At 40.8% G+C, this 22421-nt stretch overlaps 1 protein-coding gene across 1 annotated transcript in view; it reads right to left on the reverse strand.

Annotated features, from left to right (window-relative positions):
• Window positions 1–584, reverse strand: part of TRIML2 (tripartite motif family like 2) — a 12593-nt gene extending 12009 nt beyond the window's left edge. Inside the window, exons 1-2 of the mRNA XM_077772307.1 lie at window positions 503–584; window positions 1–239 (exon numbers count right to left, since the gene is read on the reverse strand). The exon at window positions 1–239 is cut by the window's left edge and continues 1 nt beyond it. Of these exons, the coding sequence (XP_077628433.1) occupies window positions 1–239; window positions 503–513 (250 nt within the window). The 5' untranslated portion in view covers window positions 514–584. The remainder of the gene's footprint in view (window positions 240–502) is intronic.
• Window positions 585–22421: the final 21837 nt, after the last annotated feature.

A 22421-nucleotide genomic window follows, 5' to 3' on the forward strand; every position in this document is an offset into this window, starting at 1 on the left:
TGTAAACGTCAGCAGCCTCTGGTACGCCACACACCAAGTGATTCTCGTGCTCCTGAGAGCGGACGCACTGGCCACACAGCAGGACTTGGTCATCCACACAGAACAGCCGTACTACTTCCACGTGTTTCTCACAGTAGACCTCTTCTGGGAATTTTCGCCGTAACTGGGAGCTGAGCCTCTTGGACATCCTGGGAGGTGTCCGTGGGTGACCTTTGAGCCGAGGAGTATCTCCCTGCACACTGAACCAGAAGTGAGTGGCGGTGGCTTGGGGGGCGTCGCCCAGGCCAACCACAGGGTCCACCCACAGCCAAGCATCAACCTGTCTGCGAATTCGCGGCTTCTCGAACCCGAACCAGCAAGTCTTCCGTAGCCAGCAGCCACGTGCTCGGGGAGGCTACACAGACTCACACCCGGCTCCTGACTGGAGGGGCTCCCAAGATTTCCGAAAATTTAGCACTGGGCTGAAAGTCAGTTACAAGTGAGAACACAGGGCACCACTTACCTGTAAGGCATTTGGGGGTGGGGGGTGGGGGTGGGGAAGCAGCAGAAGACGAAAGGAAAAAGAAGAGGTGCTTACTAGAAGGCCCTGCACATTAGAGCATTGGAGGCACTTCCGGGACTAGAGTGCCGCAAAGCCTGGCTTTAGGCATTTAAGGACGCACTCCCTCTCCCAAGGCTTGCACAAGCCGCAAAGTGCCGCCAGCTTCCAGGGCCTCCTTAAAGGGGAGTGGCCCTTGGGTGCCGAATTTAAGGGGGCACCCACTTTCAGGCTCTTGTAAGTAGCATGCGGCGAAGTGTGAGGCACCTCAAGTTTTATGGGCAAAGCCGAAGACATCTGCCGTCTAAGAGCTGGCTAATAAAGATATCGGTTAAAAAAATACAAAGACACCCCCCAAATAAAAACTTTCTAAAAATGCTCCAGGGAAACTGCATTTCTTTTAAGGAAAGAGAACAGGGGGATCTATAATCTCCTGCATCTCCATTTCCAGACAATTCTGGTTGCCTTTGAGCAACAATTCTACCGAATCTCTAGGAATATTTTAATTATACTCTTCAAAGGGATTACCCACTGAATTTGGGTAGCTTTTCACCCACAAAGAATTGCCTTGCCATACTTCTCTTTACTAACCCCATCTCCAGCCATTGTTATGGTGGTGACAGGGTAACATCAAGTATTAATTTCTTTAAAAAATCCTTTATCCTGTTTACATTTGTTCCATCTCATTAACCAGCTCTTTTGACAGTCTCTTGGAACAAATCGACCCGACAGACCTCAGAAGCCCCAGACTTCTATTTTTGGATTCACGAGCTTCTTCCCCGCCATCATGCTCTAACACCCAAGCCCTGCCATCGACTAGACCTCTTGTCCTTTCATTCTCTTATTTTTAATTTTAAATTGCACAACATTCTTATAGTTCTGAAGTTGATTGTATATATATACGATAACTTTGTATTTTCTTAGGGTAAATATTAATGCAGCAGTTTTCAAAGTGTGGTTCCCAGATTTGATTTGCCTTTTTCACTGTGTTGACATTTGTGCTGATAGTAGGTGAAACTTCTGGCGTCTTACCATTCATCAAGTAAGTAGCACCAACTATGCTCATTTTTTTGTGTTTTTCAATCTCTTGCATACTCCCAGTTATTTATTTTTATTTTTTTACATAAGAATAACATTACTTTCTTGATGAAGCAAAATATAAGTCAGCTATTAAGTACAGGATTTAATTAATATTTTAGGTGACAAAATGGAAACTTTGCATAAAGCACTTATGCTGCATTTGGGAATACAGGGGCTGTCCCAACGAAAAACGCTTTCTGTAACTAAGTTACAAGCTATACTAGCCACCTTTTTTCACAGCACATTTTATTGAAAGAACAAATGAGACAAATGTGGTTATTCAGATGTAGCAATTTGGAAGATATTTTCTCAAACACGAACAGAGTGACCCTGTCATTTCAAGAACACCAAGTGAGTGTATTAGCTGTCAATGATAAAATTCTGGCTTTGGAGGACTTGTATCCACTATTGTAAGCTTGACAGCTTCCCAAGACTTTGACAACTTCTTTTCTGATAAAAATTGGTGGTGATATTAACAAATGTGACTTGGATATTGTATAGTGAAATATGTCAACATTTGAAAGTCTGAAAACTCAATGAACCACTATTTTCCAAAAGACTAATGCCTGATGTTAAGATTATGCAAGGATAAAGTGAAGATGCAAAGTATTAGACAGACCAATGAATTTTAATACAATAGAAAACACTCACTAGTGATTTCAGGAAGAAAAGTCCTAATTATCTGAAAAAATCTATTAGAATGTGCTCTCTTTTTCCAATAATGTATTTGTATGAGGTCAGGTTTTCTTCATATATATCAACTAACATAGCACTGCAGTGGATGGAATGCTGGAGCAGATATATTAGCTGTCTGATAAACCAGAAATTAAAGGGATGTGCAAAACTAAAACCATCTCACTTTTCTCAATTAATTGGTTAGATGTTCCTCATAAAAATGTGATGTTTACTTTTAATAATTAAATACATACTTTTTAAACTTAGTTTTAATTTCTACTTCAGTGACTCTAGGTAGTATGACACACAAAAAGCTTTCTGGGAACTTCACCAATAATTTGAGTGCAAAGGGGTCCTGAGACCAAAGTTCAGAACCATGGTCTCAGAGGGCATAGTCCTGAGAAATGGGATTCCTGATAAACACAGCTATAATTTTGGTACATTTTGCTGGAATCCCAACCACAAAAGTTGCAGTTTTGTGTTCCAAGCAACATACGAGGAAGGTGTCAAATTTTTTGCCTGCTTGATAGGTGAGAAATGGTATCTTTATATATTGTCAGCTTACATTTTATTTCCATATGCTACAGCGTTATTTTCATTTCCTTTTCTGTGAACCATTTGTTTAAGCCTTTACCCACTTAAATATTTTTTTTAATGTTTATTTTTGAGACAGAGACAGAGCATGAGTGGGGGAGGGGCAGAGAGAGAGGGAGACACAGAATTTGAAGCAGGCTCCAGGCCCTGAGCTGTCAGCACAGAGCCTGATGCAGGGCTCAGACTCATGAACCATGAGATAATGACGTGAGCTGAAGTTTAAGGCTTAACCGACTGAGCCACTCACGTGCCCTGGCCTTTACCCACATTTTTAAACCAGGTTTTGGGGGACTTTTTCCTTAATTTTAAGAGATATTTATACATTGAAAAGATTGTTCCCTTGTTGCTATACAAAATGCAAATATTTTCTCTCTACCTGCCATCCGACTTTGAATTTGTTCCAATTCCTCTTTTGCTGCCTGGATTCTTCAACCTTCTTGTGGTTTCCCTTGTTTTGTTTCCCTGAACATATCGTAGACCACTCAACTGAAAAGACTTACCAGTCACAAAATGAACAAATTTACAATTCAGCAGCGACTCTTGGCTTTATCTTACTTGACTTCTCAGCAGCACTTACAGATGACCATGAACCTCCTCTCAGAATGTTTCCTTTGGCAATCAAGATCTTAGATCTGACATCCCTCTACTTTCCGGGTCTGCTTCTCAGCATCCTTTTTTGACCTTACATCCTCTTGAGATTCTAAGCTTTGGAGTGCTTCAAGGGTCAACTCTAGTCCCTTATTCTAGTTCCAGAAACTCCCTAGATAATCACATTTCCAAAAATTTAAATACCTCTCTCCAGTTTAATCTTCTACCTAGATAAAACACTTCCAGCTCATTGGCAATCAAATGTTGAATAAGCACCCCACATTAGCATATCTAAAACACTATCCAGGATTTCAAACAATACCTTCCTTTCCCCAGCTCACTTTAAAACTGATTCATTTTGGGGTGTTTGGGTGGCTCAGTCGGTTAAGCATCCGACTTCGGCTTAGGTCATGGTCTCACAGTTTGTGGGTTCAAGCCCCGCGTAGGGCTCTGTGCTGACAGCTAGCTCAGAGACTGGAGCCTGTTTCGGATTCTGTGTCTCCCTCTCTCTGACCCTCCCCTGTTCATGCTGTCTCTCTCTCTCTCTCTCTCTCTCTCTCTCAGAAATAAATGAAACATAAAAAAAATTTTTTAAACTGATTCATTTAGAAGCATAATTTAAATTACTATCATCTCAACTACTCTATGTTCAGCCGTACCCCCACTCACCATCTCCAACTCCTTGGCTCAACCAGAATACTATTTTAAACCTAAATGAAGGTTTCTGACAACTTCCCTTTGCACTTAGGATAAAATCCAGATGGCTAACCAAGTTCTAGATGGTTTCCCTCCCTACATAAAATCTCACCTCTATCTTCCCCCAGCCATTGTCCATTAAAGGTATGATAAATTCATCTGTGCCCTTTCTGCTTCCTCACTCGGCAATGCTTTTCTCCCATATTTTTATACTTCTAGTTCCTTCATTCCTCCCTTCGGTTCTCAGCTCAAATGTCACTTTAGAGAAGCCCTTTTAGAACTACCCAATTGGAAATACCTTCCCACCATTTATATAGCCTCTTGTTTTCTTTGTTGTCTAATTTTACGCATGAACCAATATATTGTTGTTCACTTTTCATCCACAAGAAATTACAGTTCCTTAGAGGCCCTAATATCCCCACCCAACCTACTAGNCATTTTCTTTGTTGTCTAATTTTACGCATGAACAAATATATTTGTTGTTCACTTTTCATCCACAAGAAATTACAGTTCCTTAGAGGCCCTAATATCCCCACCCAACCTACTAGATGCTCAATAAATAATTTAAAGAAATGTTTAAAATCAAACCAGCACAAAGTTAAAGGTGTCAGACCACCTTTTCCAAAGGGGAATCACTGAGGACAAAGCCCACAAACACAAAAGGAGTTGGTTATTCAGGTTTATTTTAGTCCGGCCGGATGGCCCCTCCCGAGCACCCAAAGAGTCCTCGGAAGAGCGCGCCATCGAGCCATAGCTCAGGGTTTATATAGGGAGCGGGGGCGAAGCCGGTGTACAGAAGCGAGAATTTTGCGGTTAGAGGTTGGGGGGGGTGGCTTAACAGTTGCTTGAAGAACATGTTTGACCGTCCTAATCACAATGTCAATTAAAGATTTACATCTCAGGGGCTTGCTGCAGCCAGGAGGAGCTAGGTTGCTCAACCCCTGACCTTTCACCCGAATAGAGTTTGAGATCAAACAATGGTTGGTATGTCCTCATTTGCAAGCCCCTCACCTTTTGGCTCAAGGGAGTTTTACAAAGGGAAACCAGAGAAAGACAGAAAGAATAGAGATTAAATATTTTTACAAGAAAAAGAGAAAGGAAAGTTGGAGAATATTTTGTCTTCCTAGAATGCTGACTATGTGCTAAACTGTTACAACATTTATCTCATTTTTCCTAATTTCATCTTTTTCCCTTTGACCTCACTTTCTTATTTTTTTTAATATGGTTACATTTCGTATATACATTAAAACTTTCATAACATTAAGTCTAGATATTTAAAGAAAACCATAAAGAAGGAAATGGTCTTGAGAAAAAAATCTCCTTCCTTTGTAATCCCGAGTATTTCCCTTCAGGGAAAAAGCCAGAGTAGTGGTGATTGAGGGGCTTTTATCTATTCAGCTGCTCCCTGGTCCTCACCTCTCACCATCAGTAGGAAACATGTGAAGTTTTTAAATTCTATCCATATAATAAATCTAGGGTGGCGGTTATCAAACTTCAGTGAGCATTGGAATCATAGGAGTTTATTAAGCCAGATTTCTGGGCTCCACCCCCAGTCTGATTTGAGAGATCTGGGTGGAGTCTTAATTTATATTTTAATGTGCCAATGACCTTGGTCAGGAGGTGTAATCTCTTTGGGTGGGTCAAGGTTTTGTTCTGTCTCCAAGGTCTTAAGTGGTGTCTACATTAGTAGCTTCTTACATATATATATTTTTAATTAGCATTATAGGTATAGAGATACAGATACCTTTCACAGGAAGAAATCCTTCTAGAAGTCATTACCCTATAATCTCATTGTGTTTATGCCTTAGCCATACCATTTCATCTTATATCATTATTTTCACTAAAGAATAATACCGCAGCTCGTTGTTAGTTTTCAGGATATTTACTAAAAGAGGTGATCATGGCATTAGTTGTGGATAGAAAAGTCAAGGGTAGAAATAACAGCTTGAGGACCATGTCACAGATGGGGAAGTCAGGGAACAATCCATTAGTTCATAGTTGGCCTCAGCGGAGAGGAAATCTGCATAGCTTTCCAAGTTTTACAGTTCTACCTCGGAAAGATTTTCGCTGCATCAGTCAATTCCCGGCTAATCACACTAGAGTGCTTTCTTTTCTTAACTGCTGACAGGACAAGGAGGAATTCTACTACTTGCTATCTGATTTTCCAAAACCTGGCTCCGCCCTATGGAATTTAAGTACATCTTTTTCCTTTATTTCAACACTCCCACCCACTCCTTCAAAATCCACATTCCCCAGGTAGATGACACTCATTTTCCGGTGCCACTCCTCTCCTCAGCGAGAACAACCTTCTCATTTTTTCCCTACCACATCCTTCTTTCTAAGCTTTGATGCAGCCAACTTCTGTGAAGATTTTATCAATGACTCTGTCATTTATTCTCTTCATCCCAAGCTTCATAATTCATAAGATTTTATTTTCACAGGAAACCTTCACAATCTTTGCCTCAAGAGGTAAAACAGGAAGCAAAATTCTCATGTCTTGTAGTCTGTTAAACCTATTTTAGATTTTAAGTACTAAGTAAATTATTAATCCTAGAAGATTACATATTTTAACTTAAGATAATACTAGTCATTGTGTTATATAGTGTGCTAAGGAATTTTTATATGTTTATATATCCCACAGTCCTGTGAGGCAGGTGGTATCAGAATACATTTTACAGCTGATAAAGCTGATCATTTAGAGGTTAAGTAATTGACCCAAGGCAGTAACAGAAAATTACAGATTTAGGGTTTGAGTCGCAGCCTATCTGATGCCAAATTTCAAGATACTTCATTACCTCTATTAGGCATTAATCAAATACCTTGCCAGTTTGCAAGAAAAAAGGCCTGAAGTTTGCATTACAATTTATCACAAGATTCTTTTATAGGCCTGGAGTAACAATGTTACAGAGAGCACAGATCATTTTAAACTGTTAAATTTTTATGTAGGAATGCTCTTGATTAAAAAAAAAAAAGTTTCTGGGGGCACCTGGATAGCTCAGTTAAGTGTCCCACTTCAGCTCAGGTCATGATTTCACAGCTCATGGGTTCGAGTCCTGCATCAGGCTCTGTGCTGACAGCCTGGAGCCTGTTTCAGATTCTGCGTCTCCCCCTCTCTCTCTGCCCCTCCCCCACTTGCACTGTGTCTCTCCCAAAAGTAAAAAACATTTAAAAAAAAGTTCCTGAAGACATGTTTTTTTCTCTCCATTGTTAGAGAATAAAATGAGAGTCATGGTCCTCACAGCTCATTTCATGAGCAGTACCATCACATGCGTTAGCCACTGGTCCTCTCACCTCAGGCTCCTAAGTATCATATTCTCAGCTTCCCCGGAGGGTGAAGATGCCTGGTGTCAATCAAGATGTCATTTGTTACTTCTGGGCCCATTTCTGCTGCAGTAGGCCCACTTAGCCCCGTTTCAAGAAAGGGTGGGGATGTGGTGCGTTATCAGCTACCTTGTTATTCTTCAGGAGGGACAAGCTACTCTCTGGCTTCTCTTCCCAGGCTGTTCTATTAGAAGCAGGGGCTTACCTTTCGTTGGGCTGCTCCCCACAACTCCCAAGAGGTTCAGAAGTCTAGGCTCAACTCTTTCTTCATTATTTAGGAATAAACATTCATGGCAGACTGCTGTGGTAGTACAGTTGCTTTTCTCTCACAAATCAATGCTGATCTAAACCCAACCTATCAGTTTTTTACTCTTGGAAAGGAAGATAATCCTCCTAGGTAAGATTAAGAGGTCACCTTTGCCTCGCTTAGTCCAACACAGGATAAGCCCTCTCTGTTTTAACAATAGAGTATCATCAACAAAACAAATGGGGTGGCTATAGTTGGGGTCAGTTAGAATTCTGAGCAAATGAAGGTCAGATTTTTGCCAAAGGCCCCATATTAAAAAGAGTGTCATATCCAACTGATGAAGTTAGACTAAAGTGGATTTTCATTCCAGCTCTGCCATTTAACCACCATGGCCTTCAGTGAGCCCCTCAATATTGAACATCTTCTGCAAAATAAGAATCATGATAACCATCTTTTGTGTACATGTGGGCATTATATGAGAGGTTGTATGAAACCCGAGAACAAGGTGGTAACAAGAAATTTCTCTCTGTAGGAGGATCTTTTCCTCCTTCTTTTTTTTTTTTAAATATTTTTTATTCATTTCTAGGAGAGAGAGAGAGAAAGTGTGAGCAGGGGAGGGTCAGAGAGAGAGGGAGACACAGACTCTGAAATTGGTTCCAGGTTCTGAGCTGGCAGCCAGCACAGAGCCCGACGCGGGGCTCGAACCCACGAACTGCAAGATCACGACCTAAGCGAAAGTCAGATGCTCAACCAACTAAGCCACCCAGGCACCCCAATCTTTTCCTCCTTCTGCACATCCACAGTTATGCTCCATGGCAGAGTCAAGGCATCACCTTCCTGAAAAAGGGAGTGTGCCGCCAAGGTGGTGGTCAAGGAGGTATAGAGGAGTTACAGGGAAATGAGAGAGAGCCTTTTTATGGCCCTTTAACTTCTTTTAATACACATGACATTGGTAACTAATTTATATTGAGGCACATATTCAGCCTTTAAAAATTTAATTTGTATTGATTTTTCATTTTTTAAAAAATATTATATTTGAGAGAGAGAAAGAGTGCAGGTGGGGGAGGGGCAGAGAGAGAGGGAGACACAGAATCCAAAGCAGACTTCAGGCTCTGAGCTGTCAGCACAGAGCCCGAAGGAGGACTTGAATTCACAAACAGAGAGATCATGACCTGAGCTGAAGTTGGACACTTAACTGTCTGAGCCCCCTAGGCGACCCTAGGTGAGAGCACATCCCTGCAAACACCTTAATTTCAGCCTCCGGAGATCCTGAGCAGAAAACCCATGACATGCTGGATTTCTGACCTACAGAATTGTGAGCTCATAAGTGAGCGTTTTCAAGCTGCTAAATTTGTGGCAATGTGCTACACAGCAGTGTAAGACTAATACAGACACCAGTGAACGGCTATTTGGTGCCTGAGAGGAGAACTAGTGTTAGAAATGAACTTTTCAAGCAACTTCTGCATCTTATGTTGGATATGGAGGACATATCAAGAATTCGGCTTTAACGAGGTTTTCTTAGCCTTTTAAGTACTTAACTGAAATTCCATGCTGGTTGAAGTCAGTAGCATGTCCCATTCTCAATTTTATGACCAGTAACAAGCATTCTTTTTTTTTTCTTTCATAGTTTATTGTCGAGTTGGTTTCCATATAACACCCAGTGCTCATCCCCACAAGTGCCCTCCTCCATGCCCATCTCCCCCCTTCCCCTCCCCCCACCCCCATCAGCCCTCAGGTTGTTCTCAGCATTCAAGAGTCTCTCATGGTTTATCTCCCTCCCTCTCCCCAGCTATTTTTCCCCTTCTCCTCCCCCAGGTCTTCTGTTAAGTTTCTCCTGTTCCACTTATAAGTGAAAACATATGGTATTTGTCCTTCTCTGCCTGACTTATTTCACTCAGCATAACACCCTCAAGGTCCATCCATGTTGCTACACATGGCAGAGTTCATTCTTTCTCATTGCCATGGAGTATTCCATTGTATAGATAAACCACATCTTCTTGATCCATTTGTCAGTGGATGGACACTTAGGCTCTTTCCATGATGTGGCTATTGTGGAGAGTGCTGCTATGAACATTGGGGTATATGTGCCCCTATGTATCAGCACTCCTGTATCCCTTGGGTAAATTCCTAGCAGTGCTATTGCATGGTTATAGGGGAGTTCTATTGTTAATTTTTGAGGAACCTCCACACTATTTTCCAGAGGGGCTGCACCAGTTTACATTCCCACCAACAGTGTAGGAGGGTGCCCGTTTCTCCACATCCTCACCAGCATCTATAGTCTCCTGATTACTAGTAACAAGTATTCTTAGCAATGATTTTCTAGTATAAGAAGTGAAATCCTTCAGGGGTGCGTGGGTGGCTCAGTCGATTGAGTGACCTACTTCAGCTCAGGTCATGATCTTGCCGCTTGTGAGTTCCAGCCTGGGCTCAGATTCTGTGCTGACAGCTCTGAGCCTAGAGCCTGCTTCAGATTCTGTGTCTCCCTCTCCCTCTGCCTCTGTCCTGCTCTCTCTCTCTCTCTCTCTCTCTGTCTCCCTCTCTCTCCCTGTAATATAAATAAACAAAACATTAAAATTTTTTAAATATATATATATATAAAAGGAAGTGAAATCCTTCAAAGGGAGCCTTACAAGGAATTATAACATACAGATAAAAGCTGAACTTCTCATCCAGCCATTTCTTTTAATACAACTATTAAATTATCTGCTTCCAGACACATGGAGTGGTTACACTGCAATGGTTTAAGAAAACAAACATTTCTTACGGTCATGGGTTAGTTTGTGTAGCCTGCAGGCTGCTATCAGTTTACTGAATCATTACCACAATTAAAAAATAATGATTGAGTGCCTTCTCCATGGAAAACTTAAGTTGGGACACACGACTTATGAAACATCTTCATCAAAGTCTTTCTTTGTGTGTCACGGACAAGAGTTTGGAAAAAAAAAAAAAGACACAAGGAGAGAACAGTCTAATTCCAAAAGACTATTTTAAAAAATAAACTGCAACACGAAGGCCATGAAGGAGAGGTACAAAGGACTAAGAGATGAGGAACTTGGTTACCCAAGGAGATCAGGAAATGGTTCCCTGAGGAAGCTGAAGCTGTGAAGGTAGGGAATAGGGGAAGTGCAGGGAAGACCAGGATGCCCTGTACCAGCCAAGGAATCTTTCATTCATCTCTTGGACTCATTTTTAAGGCACTCATTGTTGGGCAAGCAGTTCAACAAATGTTTGATTTCTTCTTTAAAGTGATTGGTGTTTGACGGGAAAGCTATTTTCAAGTCAAGAACAACCACATTCTTTGTTTCCCTTTCCCCCTGTCATCTAGATGTGCTTGGTCTCAATCTTTTTCTTTTTAAATTTTTAATGTTTATTTATTGTTGGAGGAGAGAGAGACAGAGCATGAGTGGGGGAGGGGCAGAGAGAGAGGGAGACACAGAACCCAAAGCAGGCTCCAGGGTCTGAGCGGTCAGCACAGAGCCTGACACGGGGCTCGAACTCATCAGCCACAAGATCATGAACTGAGCTGAAGACGGATGCTCAACTGACTGAGCCACCCAGGCGCCACCCTAGTCTCAATCTTTCAAAACCTTCTATTAGTCTTTTACAAGGTGTTGTCTATGCTTCCACATGGGCCTTCCTATATAACACAAGTTGGGGGGAGATTGTGCCTTAAGGGCACTTAGACTATTTGGTTTTATAAATACAAAATCTCCAAACTCAAGAAGTTCCACTTTTTAGTTTAGTCTTGTTATATAATTCTAGCAAACTTTACCACACAAAGGGCCTTATGCTTGGTCCCATTTGTAGAATTTCCATTTCATGGAAACAGACTATAGTTATCAATTTAATCTAGTCAGTATCTTTGACTACTTCAACGGTTTGACTTAAAACCTCCCTAAAGATGACATTCTTGTGGGAAGTTAAGCTTATTAAGAACAATGAACCTAGGGGCAGCTGGGTGGCTCAGTCCGTTGAGCAAACATCGACTTCGGCTCAGGTCATGATCTTGCTGTTTGTGAGTTGAAGCCCCATGTTGGGCTCTGTGCTGTCTGTGCAGAGCCTGGAGCCTGCTTCAGATTCTGTGTCTCCCTCTCTCTCTGCCCCTTCCCCACTTACACTCTCCCCCAAATTAATAAATATATAAAAAAAAGAAATGAAATATTAGAAATAATAAAAAATAAAACTACTGAAACTCAAGTTCTTAAATATTACAATTGTTTGTATATATTTAGATCTCTCCTTAGGATCCAAATCTAGTGACTTTATTGAAGGTTGTGATTTGAATTACATGGCAACTATACCAAGCCACATTCTCATGTACATTAATCTACACTGAGTAGATTTCCTATGTTCAGTACAAAAATGTTAAGAGTCTTTAGTTAAAAAGTACAAACCCACTAGGAAAGAAGTGGTTTCTTGGTTGAGTGAGGTTACACTGGGCCAGGAACTTCAGCTGGCTATGAGTGGGCAGGCTGCAGGGACCCAGGGGCCTTCATCAGGGCCACCCAGGAACCAGAGATCATACCATGATTCATAAATCCCATCCTATGCATGGTTTTGGTTTATTTATCTTTTGCAATTCCTTTTCAGCCTGCTTCAAGTGGCAAAATAGCCAGACACGTACACCAGGATCTTTTCAGAGCCCCTGGTAGATCTCTAAATTAGTTTCCTCCATTAGTGACTCAGTAGCCTTCCAGCTTTCTATTCCTGAAGCCCAAGATGTATGTACCCCTCTGCTCTTAACATACACCAATTACTTGGCAGATTTTACATGACTTTTTCCCTTGATTCTTTAGGTGTCCTTTTCATTTAAGTCTAGCTTGAGCTTGATGGCATGGTGCATTTTCTATATACGGCATTTGTTATGTGACATATTTTCCTAGAAAAACACAACCCGTCACTCTGCTGAACCATACGCTAATAGTGCTTTTATAAGCGTTGGAGCAGGGCACTCAATCCCTGTACAGCTTGAACCAGATGCTTACAAAAATATTAACCATCCTTCAAAAAAAGTCATGGATAAACAACAAGAAAAAAGTCTTAACAGCTTTTTCAAGGAGTCAAAATATTTGACAGGCTTGGGAAGGGTTGAGGCTGAGGAGGTAGAGTGGCAAGAATAAAATGCACGTAGAAACAACCAAATAAGCCTCTGTAAGACAATACCTGGTTAAACTGAGCCAGGAGGAGTATAGGATGAACTGGCATCATGGCAGTGCGCAGGTTACCACATTGATGGCTTGCTGCATTTGTCTCTGTTAGCGTACTTAGCCTTCAACTGATTTTACTTGCAGCAAAACTTCAATGTGCCAGCAGTCTTGTTTGAGTCAATGTGACTTGCTTGTTATAACACTCTTATTTTGCATTATAGAGCATGCGGTTTCTAGTCCGACAGTCAATTTCTAGTCCTCCTATAATTCCAAGATGTCTGATAGCTAGTTTAATTCTGAATCTCACCTGTCTTCAATGATCGATCCACTGAGGCAGAACTTTTCCAGCCTTTAGAACAGTTCAGGTCCAGGCATTTGAGCAACCTGGTGTTTGAGTGCTTGAGTAAAGGTGGGGCTAGAGCCAAAAGATGGAGCTATAGCATTGGACCCACTAAAGACTCCTCCTGGACTGGGTGTCCATTCTGATTCAGCAGAGTCTACATATACTTTCCTGCTCATTCCTCTCTCCCAAAGGGTGTGCTCTCTTATCAAACTCTAGTGATTTGCATAAAAGATTCAGGATTTCTTGGATCTCATTCTGAAAAGAAAATTTCAATTCATTCCTCTTAGATGTTGCTATGTTAGAACTATGAAAATAGAAGTTATAGCAAACTTAGGCAGGAGTTACACAGTGAAAACTACTCCTAGGTAAAAAGCATCTTTTGGAGCTCCCAAACCTCCATGATTGACAGGTCAGGGATAAAAAAATAATTTAAATGTTTATCACATTAAACACCCAAAGTATTAAGATTACATATGAACCATTGGGGCACCTGGGTGGTTCAGTTGATTAAGCGTCTGACTTTGGCTCAGGTCATGATCTCACAGCCCGTGAGTTTGAGCCCTGCTTCAGGCTGTGGGTGACAGCTCATTGCCTGGAGCCTGCTTTGGATTCTGTGTTTCCCTTTCTCTCTGTCCCTCTCACACTCTGTCTCTTTCTCTCAAAAATAAATAAAATATAAAAAAAAAAATTTAAAAAGAATGAGCCCCTGGAATTTTGAAATATAAGACAATCTTACCTTGAAGACTCCTGTTGCCCCTCCATGGTGAACACCGTGAGAATCATGTGCCCAAGAGAGAAAAACAAATCTCACAAAGGAGCATCTGATCTATCACAGAGAACCTCTTCAGTTTCTCTTGGTTAGGATCACATATTATTAGTCTAAAAGCCCATGTCGTGAGGACTTTTTTTTATCTCAGCCATCATCCCTAGCTGCAAGTTACGTTTCTCATCTCTCACCTCATAGATATCCTTGACCTTGAGGCAGGTGCAGTGGGGGCTTTCTTTCCAGTTTCTTAAGAGACACTCATAGCAAGACTTGCATCCACATTCAGTTGCAGGTGGTTCAAGTAGTGTAAGCAGATGAACAGGTCAGCTCTTCAGGAAGTCTGGTAGATCAGAGGCAGCCATTGTCCTTTTCAATAAGGTAGTGAAAGATTAATACGGGAAAAGACTATTATTCATTCCAATCTACTCTTTTGCAGGATCAGGGATTTGTCTTCAGCATCAGCTCATGGTCACATCCTTTCATCTTCTCAGCCACTCATTCTTATTTCATCGAGAAGCTGTCTGGGGCTTTAAATCCCCTGCTCTTGACTTTGCTTAGATGCTATTTAGCATCCATGTTCATGCTGGGAACTCCTGTTTATAACAAGGTTAGACAGATGGTTTTGATAAGAGGCGAAGTGAAAACATGACCGAGTGGTCAGCCGTCAGCTGCCCTGGAACCCCATCTTTGCAGTATAGTTTTATTAACGGTGTGGCTTCTCAAACCTCACTGCATATCATAATTATCTGGAGACCTGTAACCATTGCGATGCCTTCATCTGTGGCCTCCAAACTTCAGAATCCAAACATCAAAATCCCCTGGAGATCCTGTTAATGTATAGATTGCTGGGCCTGACTCCCAAAAATTCTAACTCAGTAGGACTGGGTTGGGGCCCAGAAGTTGACGTTTCCAACAAATTCTAGGTGATGCTGAGTCCAAGTACTCTACTCCAATTAGGACACTAACAATTCAACCAGAACCTTAAGGAATAGGCCATGGACTTCAGGTGTTTAACTCATCAGGTGATTCACATATGCAGCTACGTTTGAGAACTACCCTCTAAGACTGGCAGGATTTAAAGGAGGCATGAAGAGGCACCTAGACAGAAGTTTATGTAAAACCTAAATCCTAGCTCAGCCTGTCACCACAAAATAGGCTTCATGTCCCCAGCTGACCTCTGACAGCAAAGACTTCAGTCTTTAGGAAGTGTACTACCTCTAAAAGCCTTTCTTCAGCTTTCCTTGGTTTTGTCAGTGATCACAGCAATGTGGCCTTGCTCTGCCTCCAACCATGTCATAGCTCTTCAGAGGCATTAAGCTCAGTTCTTATAGGTGCAGTAATTTTCCCTAATGACACTTCTACAGTGCCTGGTAAATTACATGAATTCCTACAGTTCATGAGTGCCAATGGCTAGGACCCACATTCTTTCAAGTTCTCTCCAACTATATTGGCACCCTAGCCTCACAGATACTTTTTAGGTTGGGCCTCAAAGGCCAAGAAAGGGCCGGGGTAATGAAGGCATTATCAATTTTGTTTCTTAAGAGATTCCATTAGCTCTTTTAAAAAGCTGTGTCCTAGTACAGCATAGGAATATAGCCAATACTGTAATAACTTTGTACTGTGACAGATAAAATAAAAAGCTGTGACATTAACTTATACCCTCGAAATTAAGTGCTCTCTTCTGACCCCAAGCTGGGGCTGCAAACAATACATAAACTTGTGAGGAGCGCCCCCTGGCAGTGTCTGGAGCCAGTTACCATTAGGCAGATGGGGGAGGGGGAGGAGGCTCTCAGCCCCATCCACCTTCAGGGCCGGACTTGACCGGATCCTTGTACCATCAGCAAACCTGTTTTTGGTCACAGTTATAAATACCTCGAGTTTAATATTTGTGGCTCATTCGATCATGTGGAAATGGAAGTCTTGCTCTGTGGGCACTAGCATGGTCTCTGAAGTCAGGCCACCTCTGCACCTAGGGCAAGATTCATAGCCACAGTTCGGTTTCTTATCTGGGATACCCATGCCATAGGGCTGTGGAGGATTACATAAGTAAATACAGAAAGGCGCTGGGAATGGTGCCTGGCACAGAGCCAGTCTCATGGCATTTTTCCCATAAAAATACTGGTTTATGATGAGAGATTAAGAGTTTTATGAATAAACATCAAGATTATCCTAAGAGAAAAGTAGACCTTCCTAATAAAAGGATGGGGATTGACATGTATATACATAAGCATCAGTTTCCTACCCGTAAAATAACAGTTTAATACGGGATGATTGTTCATATTTATCTAATCTACTGGGTATATAGTACACCACCTAGGAGGTGGAGAGGTTTCATAATTCCTGCAGAATTAGTGACAGGCATCTCATAAAAGGTGTCTATAATGGGAGTAGGACAAAACAAGTGACTTTTGCAGTCTTAAGTCTTTTTTATTTTTATTTATTTTTGTTGTTGTTTTGTTTTGTCTTAAGGAGGCTCCGCATCCAACATGGGGCTTGAACTCACAACCCTGAGATCAAGAGACCCATGCTCTACAAGGCTGAGCCAGACAGGTGCCCCCTTAAGATATTTTATTTATTTATTTATTTATTTATTAAAATGTTTTATTTATTTCTGAGAGAGAGAGAGAGAGAGAGAGAGAGACAGAGTGAGCAGGGGAGGCTCAGAGAGAGAGAGAGAGAGACAGAGTGAGCAGGGGAGGTTCAGAGAGAGAGGGAGGCACAGAATCTGAAACAGGCTCCAGGCTCTGAGCTAGCTGTCAGCACAGAGCCTGATGTGGGGCTCGAACCCATGAACCATGAAATCATGACCTGAGCCGAAGTCGGACTGAGCCACCCACATGCCCTAAGGTATTTTAAAAGATAAATCGAACCTTATTCTTAACTGACAGTAACCCTATTCACATGGTAGCTGAAATTATCTGTGAACACCTCAAGCCCCATAATCCTCATTAAAAAGGAGAAAGAAGTTAGACTCTCTTAATAGTCCATCCTCGCTTTAGACTGTCTTTTTATTCTTATTTGTCAATATTTGTTTGGATGGCTTTTAAAAAGTGTTCTGTTCATACCTCAATTCATACAATTTCTCTTTGGCTTCTCTTCTTATCTCTCTAAGAGACAAAGTACATAAAACAGCCAGTATGAAGCCTGGAACAAGTACATTTTCAACAGTTACCTTCGTAAAGCAAAGGGATGCGCAATAAAGGGTCTACTCCAGAGAAAAACAAACAGACAACAAACATCACCTTAAAGTCTTGGGGAAGTGGTCAAAACTCTGGAAGGGAACTTTCTATCTGCATGAGTCAGCAGGAATGGCTGGGTTGTGGCTTTTAGTTGAATCCAAGTAGTTACGGCACCAGGTGTCTTCCAGAGCAGGGCTGGTCACCAGGTGTTACTGGCAGCCCCAAAGTGCTACCTATCACGAATAAGAAAAGTGAATATTTCCAAGTTGAACTGGTTTTTAAAAACTATTTGTGAGATGGGGTGCCCAGGTTGCTCAGTCGGTTGAATGTCCAACTCTTGAGTTCGGCTCAGGTCATAAACTCATGGTCATGAGATCGAGCCCCGAATCAGGCTCCCCTCTGAGCCTGGAGTCTTCTTGGGATTCACTTTCTCCCTCTCTTTCTGTCCCTCCCCCACTCATGCGTATACTCACTCTCTCTGTCTTTCAAAATAAAAATAAATATTTTTAAAAAGATTTAAGAATATTTCTGACACAGGGGCGCCTGGGTGGCTTAGTCGGTTAAGCGTCCGACTTTCGCTTAGGTCATGATCTCTCGGTTCATGGGTTCGAGCCCCGCATCGGGCTCTGTGCTGACTGCCAGCTCAGAGCCTGGAGCCTGTTTCAGAGGCTGTGACTCCCTCTCTCTCTGATCCTCCCCTGCTCACGCTGTCTCTCTCTCTCTCTCTCTCTCTCCTAGAAATAAATAAAAACATTTTTTAAAAAAAGCTTTAAAAAAAAAGAATATTTCTGAGACAAAAAGAATGCTATGGTAATATTTTGACCCACTGTCAGATCAGGTATTTTATTCTTCAAATTTTCTAAGAGTCCTTTGAAATGTACTTAAACCCTTAGTTTAAAGGTCTAAATAAAATGCCATTTCTCCCAAATTTTGCCCTGATTGTTCCAGCAAAAATGAAATCTTCCCTCCACTAAAATGCCAAAATATTAGTAAATTTATATATCACCATGTTTGCTCAAAGCACACATCTTTTAATGCTTTGCACTTTTTTCTTTTTTGCACATATATCTCCTGCTCTCCAAGAGGAGAATTTTGGGTCATATTTATAACAATTGCTGATCACTGAGGTCATTGTCTGCACATAATAGAGGTTCAATACCTATTAGTTACATAAAAGTGGTGTTGAAACCATAAAACCACCACAAACATTTTATTATATCACAGCTGAAACCAATCCTCCGAAATATTTTTATCCCTCAACCTGAAGAATATCACCTCATTAATTGGTTTACTGCAAGTCACACCTCACATTTCTTTGCTCCTACCCCATTCCCCAATGCTTCTTTACTGCAAGAATGTTGAAAACATATTAAGAAGAAAAAAAATTTTTTTAACAAAAATTTATATAATAATGAAGTAAAAGTGATGCCTTCCAAATCTCCATTTCCACTACAGCAGTATGTATCTTTCCATACTTTGTCTTTCCTTTTAACCTTTATTGTGGTAAGAACTTGTAATATGAAATCCACCTTTACAAAAATGGAAGTGTACTATACACTCTTGTTAACTATAGGCACAACGTTGTACAAGAGATCTCTGGAACACATTTACCTTGTATAACTGGGACTTTATGCCTCTTGATTAACAACTCACCATTTCTCTCCTCTCTTGGCCCCTGGCAACCACCATTTTCCTTTCTGATTCTGAGTCTATTTCTTTTCAAAGTCTATTTTTTTTTAAAGTCTTCTCTACACCCAATGTGGCGTTCAAACTTTCAACCCCAAGATCAAGAGTTGCATGCTCCACCGACTGAGCCAGTCATGCATCCCTGAGTGTGTTTTAAAGTAAGATACTTCATGTAAGTGGAACATCTAGATTTATCTTTTCGTGACTGGCTTATATCATGTTGTATGATGTCCTTGTGGTTTATCCAATGCTGCCATATATGACAGGATTTTTTTTTAAGTTTATTTATTTTGAAAGAAAGAGAGAAGGGGGAGAGAGAGAAAGAGAGGGAGAATGAGTGGGGGAGGAGCAGAGAGAGAGGGGGACATAGGATCCAAAGTGGGCTCTGTGAACCCGATGTGAGGCTCCAACGCATGAACCATAAGATCACGACATGAGCAGAAGTCCAAAGCTTAACTGGCTGAGTCACCCACATGTCCCAGGATTTTCTTTTTTTCAAAGGCTGAATAATATTTCCTGTGTATATATACTATAGTATCCTTTATTTTGTCATATCAATGGACATTTAGGTTGTTTCTGCATGTTAGCTTTTGTGAATAAGGCTGTAATGAACATTAAACATTAATACCTCTTCAAGATCTTCATTTATTATTTTTTTGAAAGTTCTTTTAAAGTTTACTTATTTTGAGAGAGAGAGGGCGTGACTGGGGGAGGGGCAGAGAGACAAAGAGAGAGAGAGAGAGAGGGAGAGAGAGAGAGAAAGAATCCCAAACAGACTTTATACTGTCAGTGTGGAGCCTGACAAAGGGCTTGAACTCACGAACTGCAAGATCATGACCTGAGTTGAAACCAAGAGTCAGACGCTCAACTAGCTGAGCCACCCAGGCACCCTTAATTATTTTTGATGAATACCCAGAAGTGGGATTGTTGGATCACATGATACTTTCATTGTTAATTTTTAAGAAGTCTCCATATTATTTTCCAAGGCAGCCTTACATTTTGAGTTCCCACCAACAGTGTGCAACAGTACCACGTTTTCCACATCTTTACCAACACTGCCTTTTTCCCCCTTTATATATGGTGGCCATCCTGACAAGTGTGAGGTGATATGTAATCATAGTTTTGATGTTTGCTTCCCTGATGAGTGACATTGAGCATCTTTCCATATATGCGTTGGTCTTCTGTGCATCTTTTTAAGGGAGATGTCCATTCAAGTCTTTAGTTTTTATTGGGCAATTAATTTTTTTAGCTGTTGATTTAGACTTCCCTATGTATTTTGGAAATTAGCCCCTTCTGATACATGGTATGTAAATATTTTCTCCTGTTCCAATGGTTGCCTTTCACTCTGTTGTTTCCTAGGTAATGTGGAAGCTTTTAGGTTGATGTAGTCCCATTTGTTAGTCTAGGCTCTTGCTGCCCAGACTTTTGGTGTCATATCCATGAAGTCCCATACTCTTTCCATGCCTTCATGTACACATATATGTTATCAACATCTTATACCATGACCTTATTTTTAAAGGAAAAAATACATGCATAACCTAAGTTTTATTATTTACACCTAAATTATTTGTGGGAGCAAAAAATGTGTTTTCCCCTTAATATCATATACTGGATATCATATCATATCAGTGTATATATATTGATCTGTTATTTTTTAAATGGCTATATAGTAATTAGTAGAGCCATGATTTTTTAGAAGAACTATTATTTAAAAAAAATTTAAGCTTATTTATTTATTTTGAGAGAGACAGAGACAGTGTCAGTGGGGGAGGGGCAGAGAGAGAGGGAGAGAGAATCCCAAGCAGGCTTTGCACTGGCAGTGCAGAGCCCAATGCGGGGCTGGATTCTACCACCTGAGCCAAGGGTCCACCTGAGCCAAGGGTCAGATGCTTAACTGACTGAGCCACCCAGGCACTCCCGAGAAGAGCTATTTTTTATTTTATTTTATTTTATTTTAATGTTTATTTGTCTTTGAGAGAGAGAGAGAGAGAGAGAGAGAGAATGAGCTGGGGAGTGGCAGAGAGAGAGGAAGATACAGAATCCAGAGCATACTCCAGGCTCTGAGCTATCAGCACAGAGCCCGACACGGAGCTCAAACTTACAAACTGTGAGATCATGCCCTGAGCCAAAGTCAGATGCCTGACCGACTGAGCCACCCTGGCACCCTGAAGAGCTATTATTTTTAAGTATATTTTCATCTAAGTCCTCTTTGTAAATTATCATTAGGTATTTGATGCATGTGTTCCAAATTCTCTTTCCCAGATTGTCATCAAAAAAATATTTTAATCTGAAACCAACTTTACCATATATGTTAGTGACTAGAATTTAAATAAAAACTTGAAATAAAAGTTATTTTATTTACTTTGCTGTACAAAAGTATTTAATTTTTACTTAAATGTATTAATCTTTTCTTTTAGTGGTGTCTAAGCTCTGAAGCATGCTTTAAAAAGCCTTTCCTAAGTAGTCTATTTTAAATTTCTATGTTACCAATTATTTCCTTTTATGATGTGCTTCATATTTTGGACACAATAATTGACCACATATTTAACCAATATGCTCCTTACTTGCTAAATAGATGCGGAGTGATCTAGAACAAAAACACATTCTAAACTAAAATAATATATATAAATAAAGTAAAAAAAAGCAATACAAAGGGAAATAATAGGAGTATAAATTCATAACTAGAGTGGGGAAAACACACATACACACACACACACACATCTGGAATACACATTGGTATAACTTGTTAGGTAGAGAGTCAACTTTGTCCCTTTTTTTTTTTTTCCAGATGGCTTCCCTCACTTGTCCCAAACCAGTTGTTGAATAATCTATCTTTTCCACACTGATATAAAATGACAGACATATTTTTAAAATCAGGCTTTGAAGCAATATGTTTTTCCAATAAGTCCCCATCTAGTCCACTGCCTTCATCAATAAGTTCTAAACACATCTCTCAGCTTTCTCTTTTCAGTGCGCTCTAACCCTAGTAGCACGTGGATGGCAGTTGTGACTGTGGAGACCTTAAGAGTGTAATCCCTACTGTCACCTCCGCACCAGGAGACAGGTCAGAGAAGAAGCTACTTGAGTTGTTGATCTCAGAAATCATGTCTGTCAGAGCAGTGCCCTGAGAATCGGTGGGATGTATTTTGGGGTGGCTGGCCCATTCTTCATCTATGAGTTATCTCCAAATTTCTTCATCTATGAACTAAGCTCAGTCAAATGTGTCATGAGAGATGGTACAGAAGTATGCGTCTCCAATAATGGGTGTAGCCAGTGATTTCAGATACCTGTCACAACATCACTCTGTAATAACAGCTGTCCGATTTCCTTCTGAAATATCTGAACAATATTCATTTTATTGAGATAGCTGTAAAATTTCAACCACTCACAAGTCAACAAATGAGATGCAGGGTAGTGTGTGAACAACAGAGAATGAGTCAGAGGTCAGAGGCCCGGTTCCTAGTCCTGACCTGACTCATGCAGTAAGCAAGTAGTCAGGGGAACAACTCAATTTATTCATCTCAATTTTCTTCACCATCTATACAAGGTAGTTGGACTATA

Source organism: Crocuta crocuta, unplaced genomic scaffold, assembly GCF_008692635.1.
Source record: "Crocuta crocuta isolate KB4526 unplaced genomic scaffold, BGI_CrCroc_1.0 scaffold140, whole genome shotgun sequence".
NCBI classification, from domain to species: domain Eukaryota; kingdom Metazoa; phylum Chordata; class Mammalia; order Carnivora; family Hyaenidae; genus Crocuta; species Crocuta crocuta.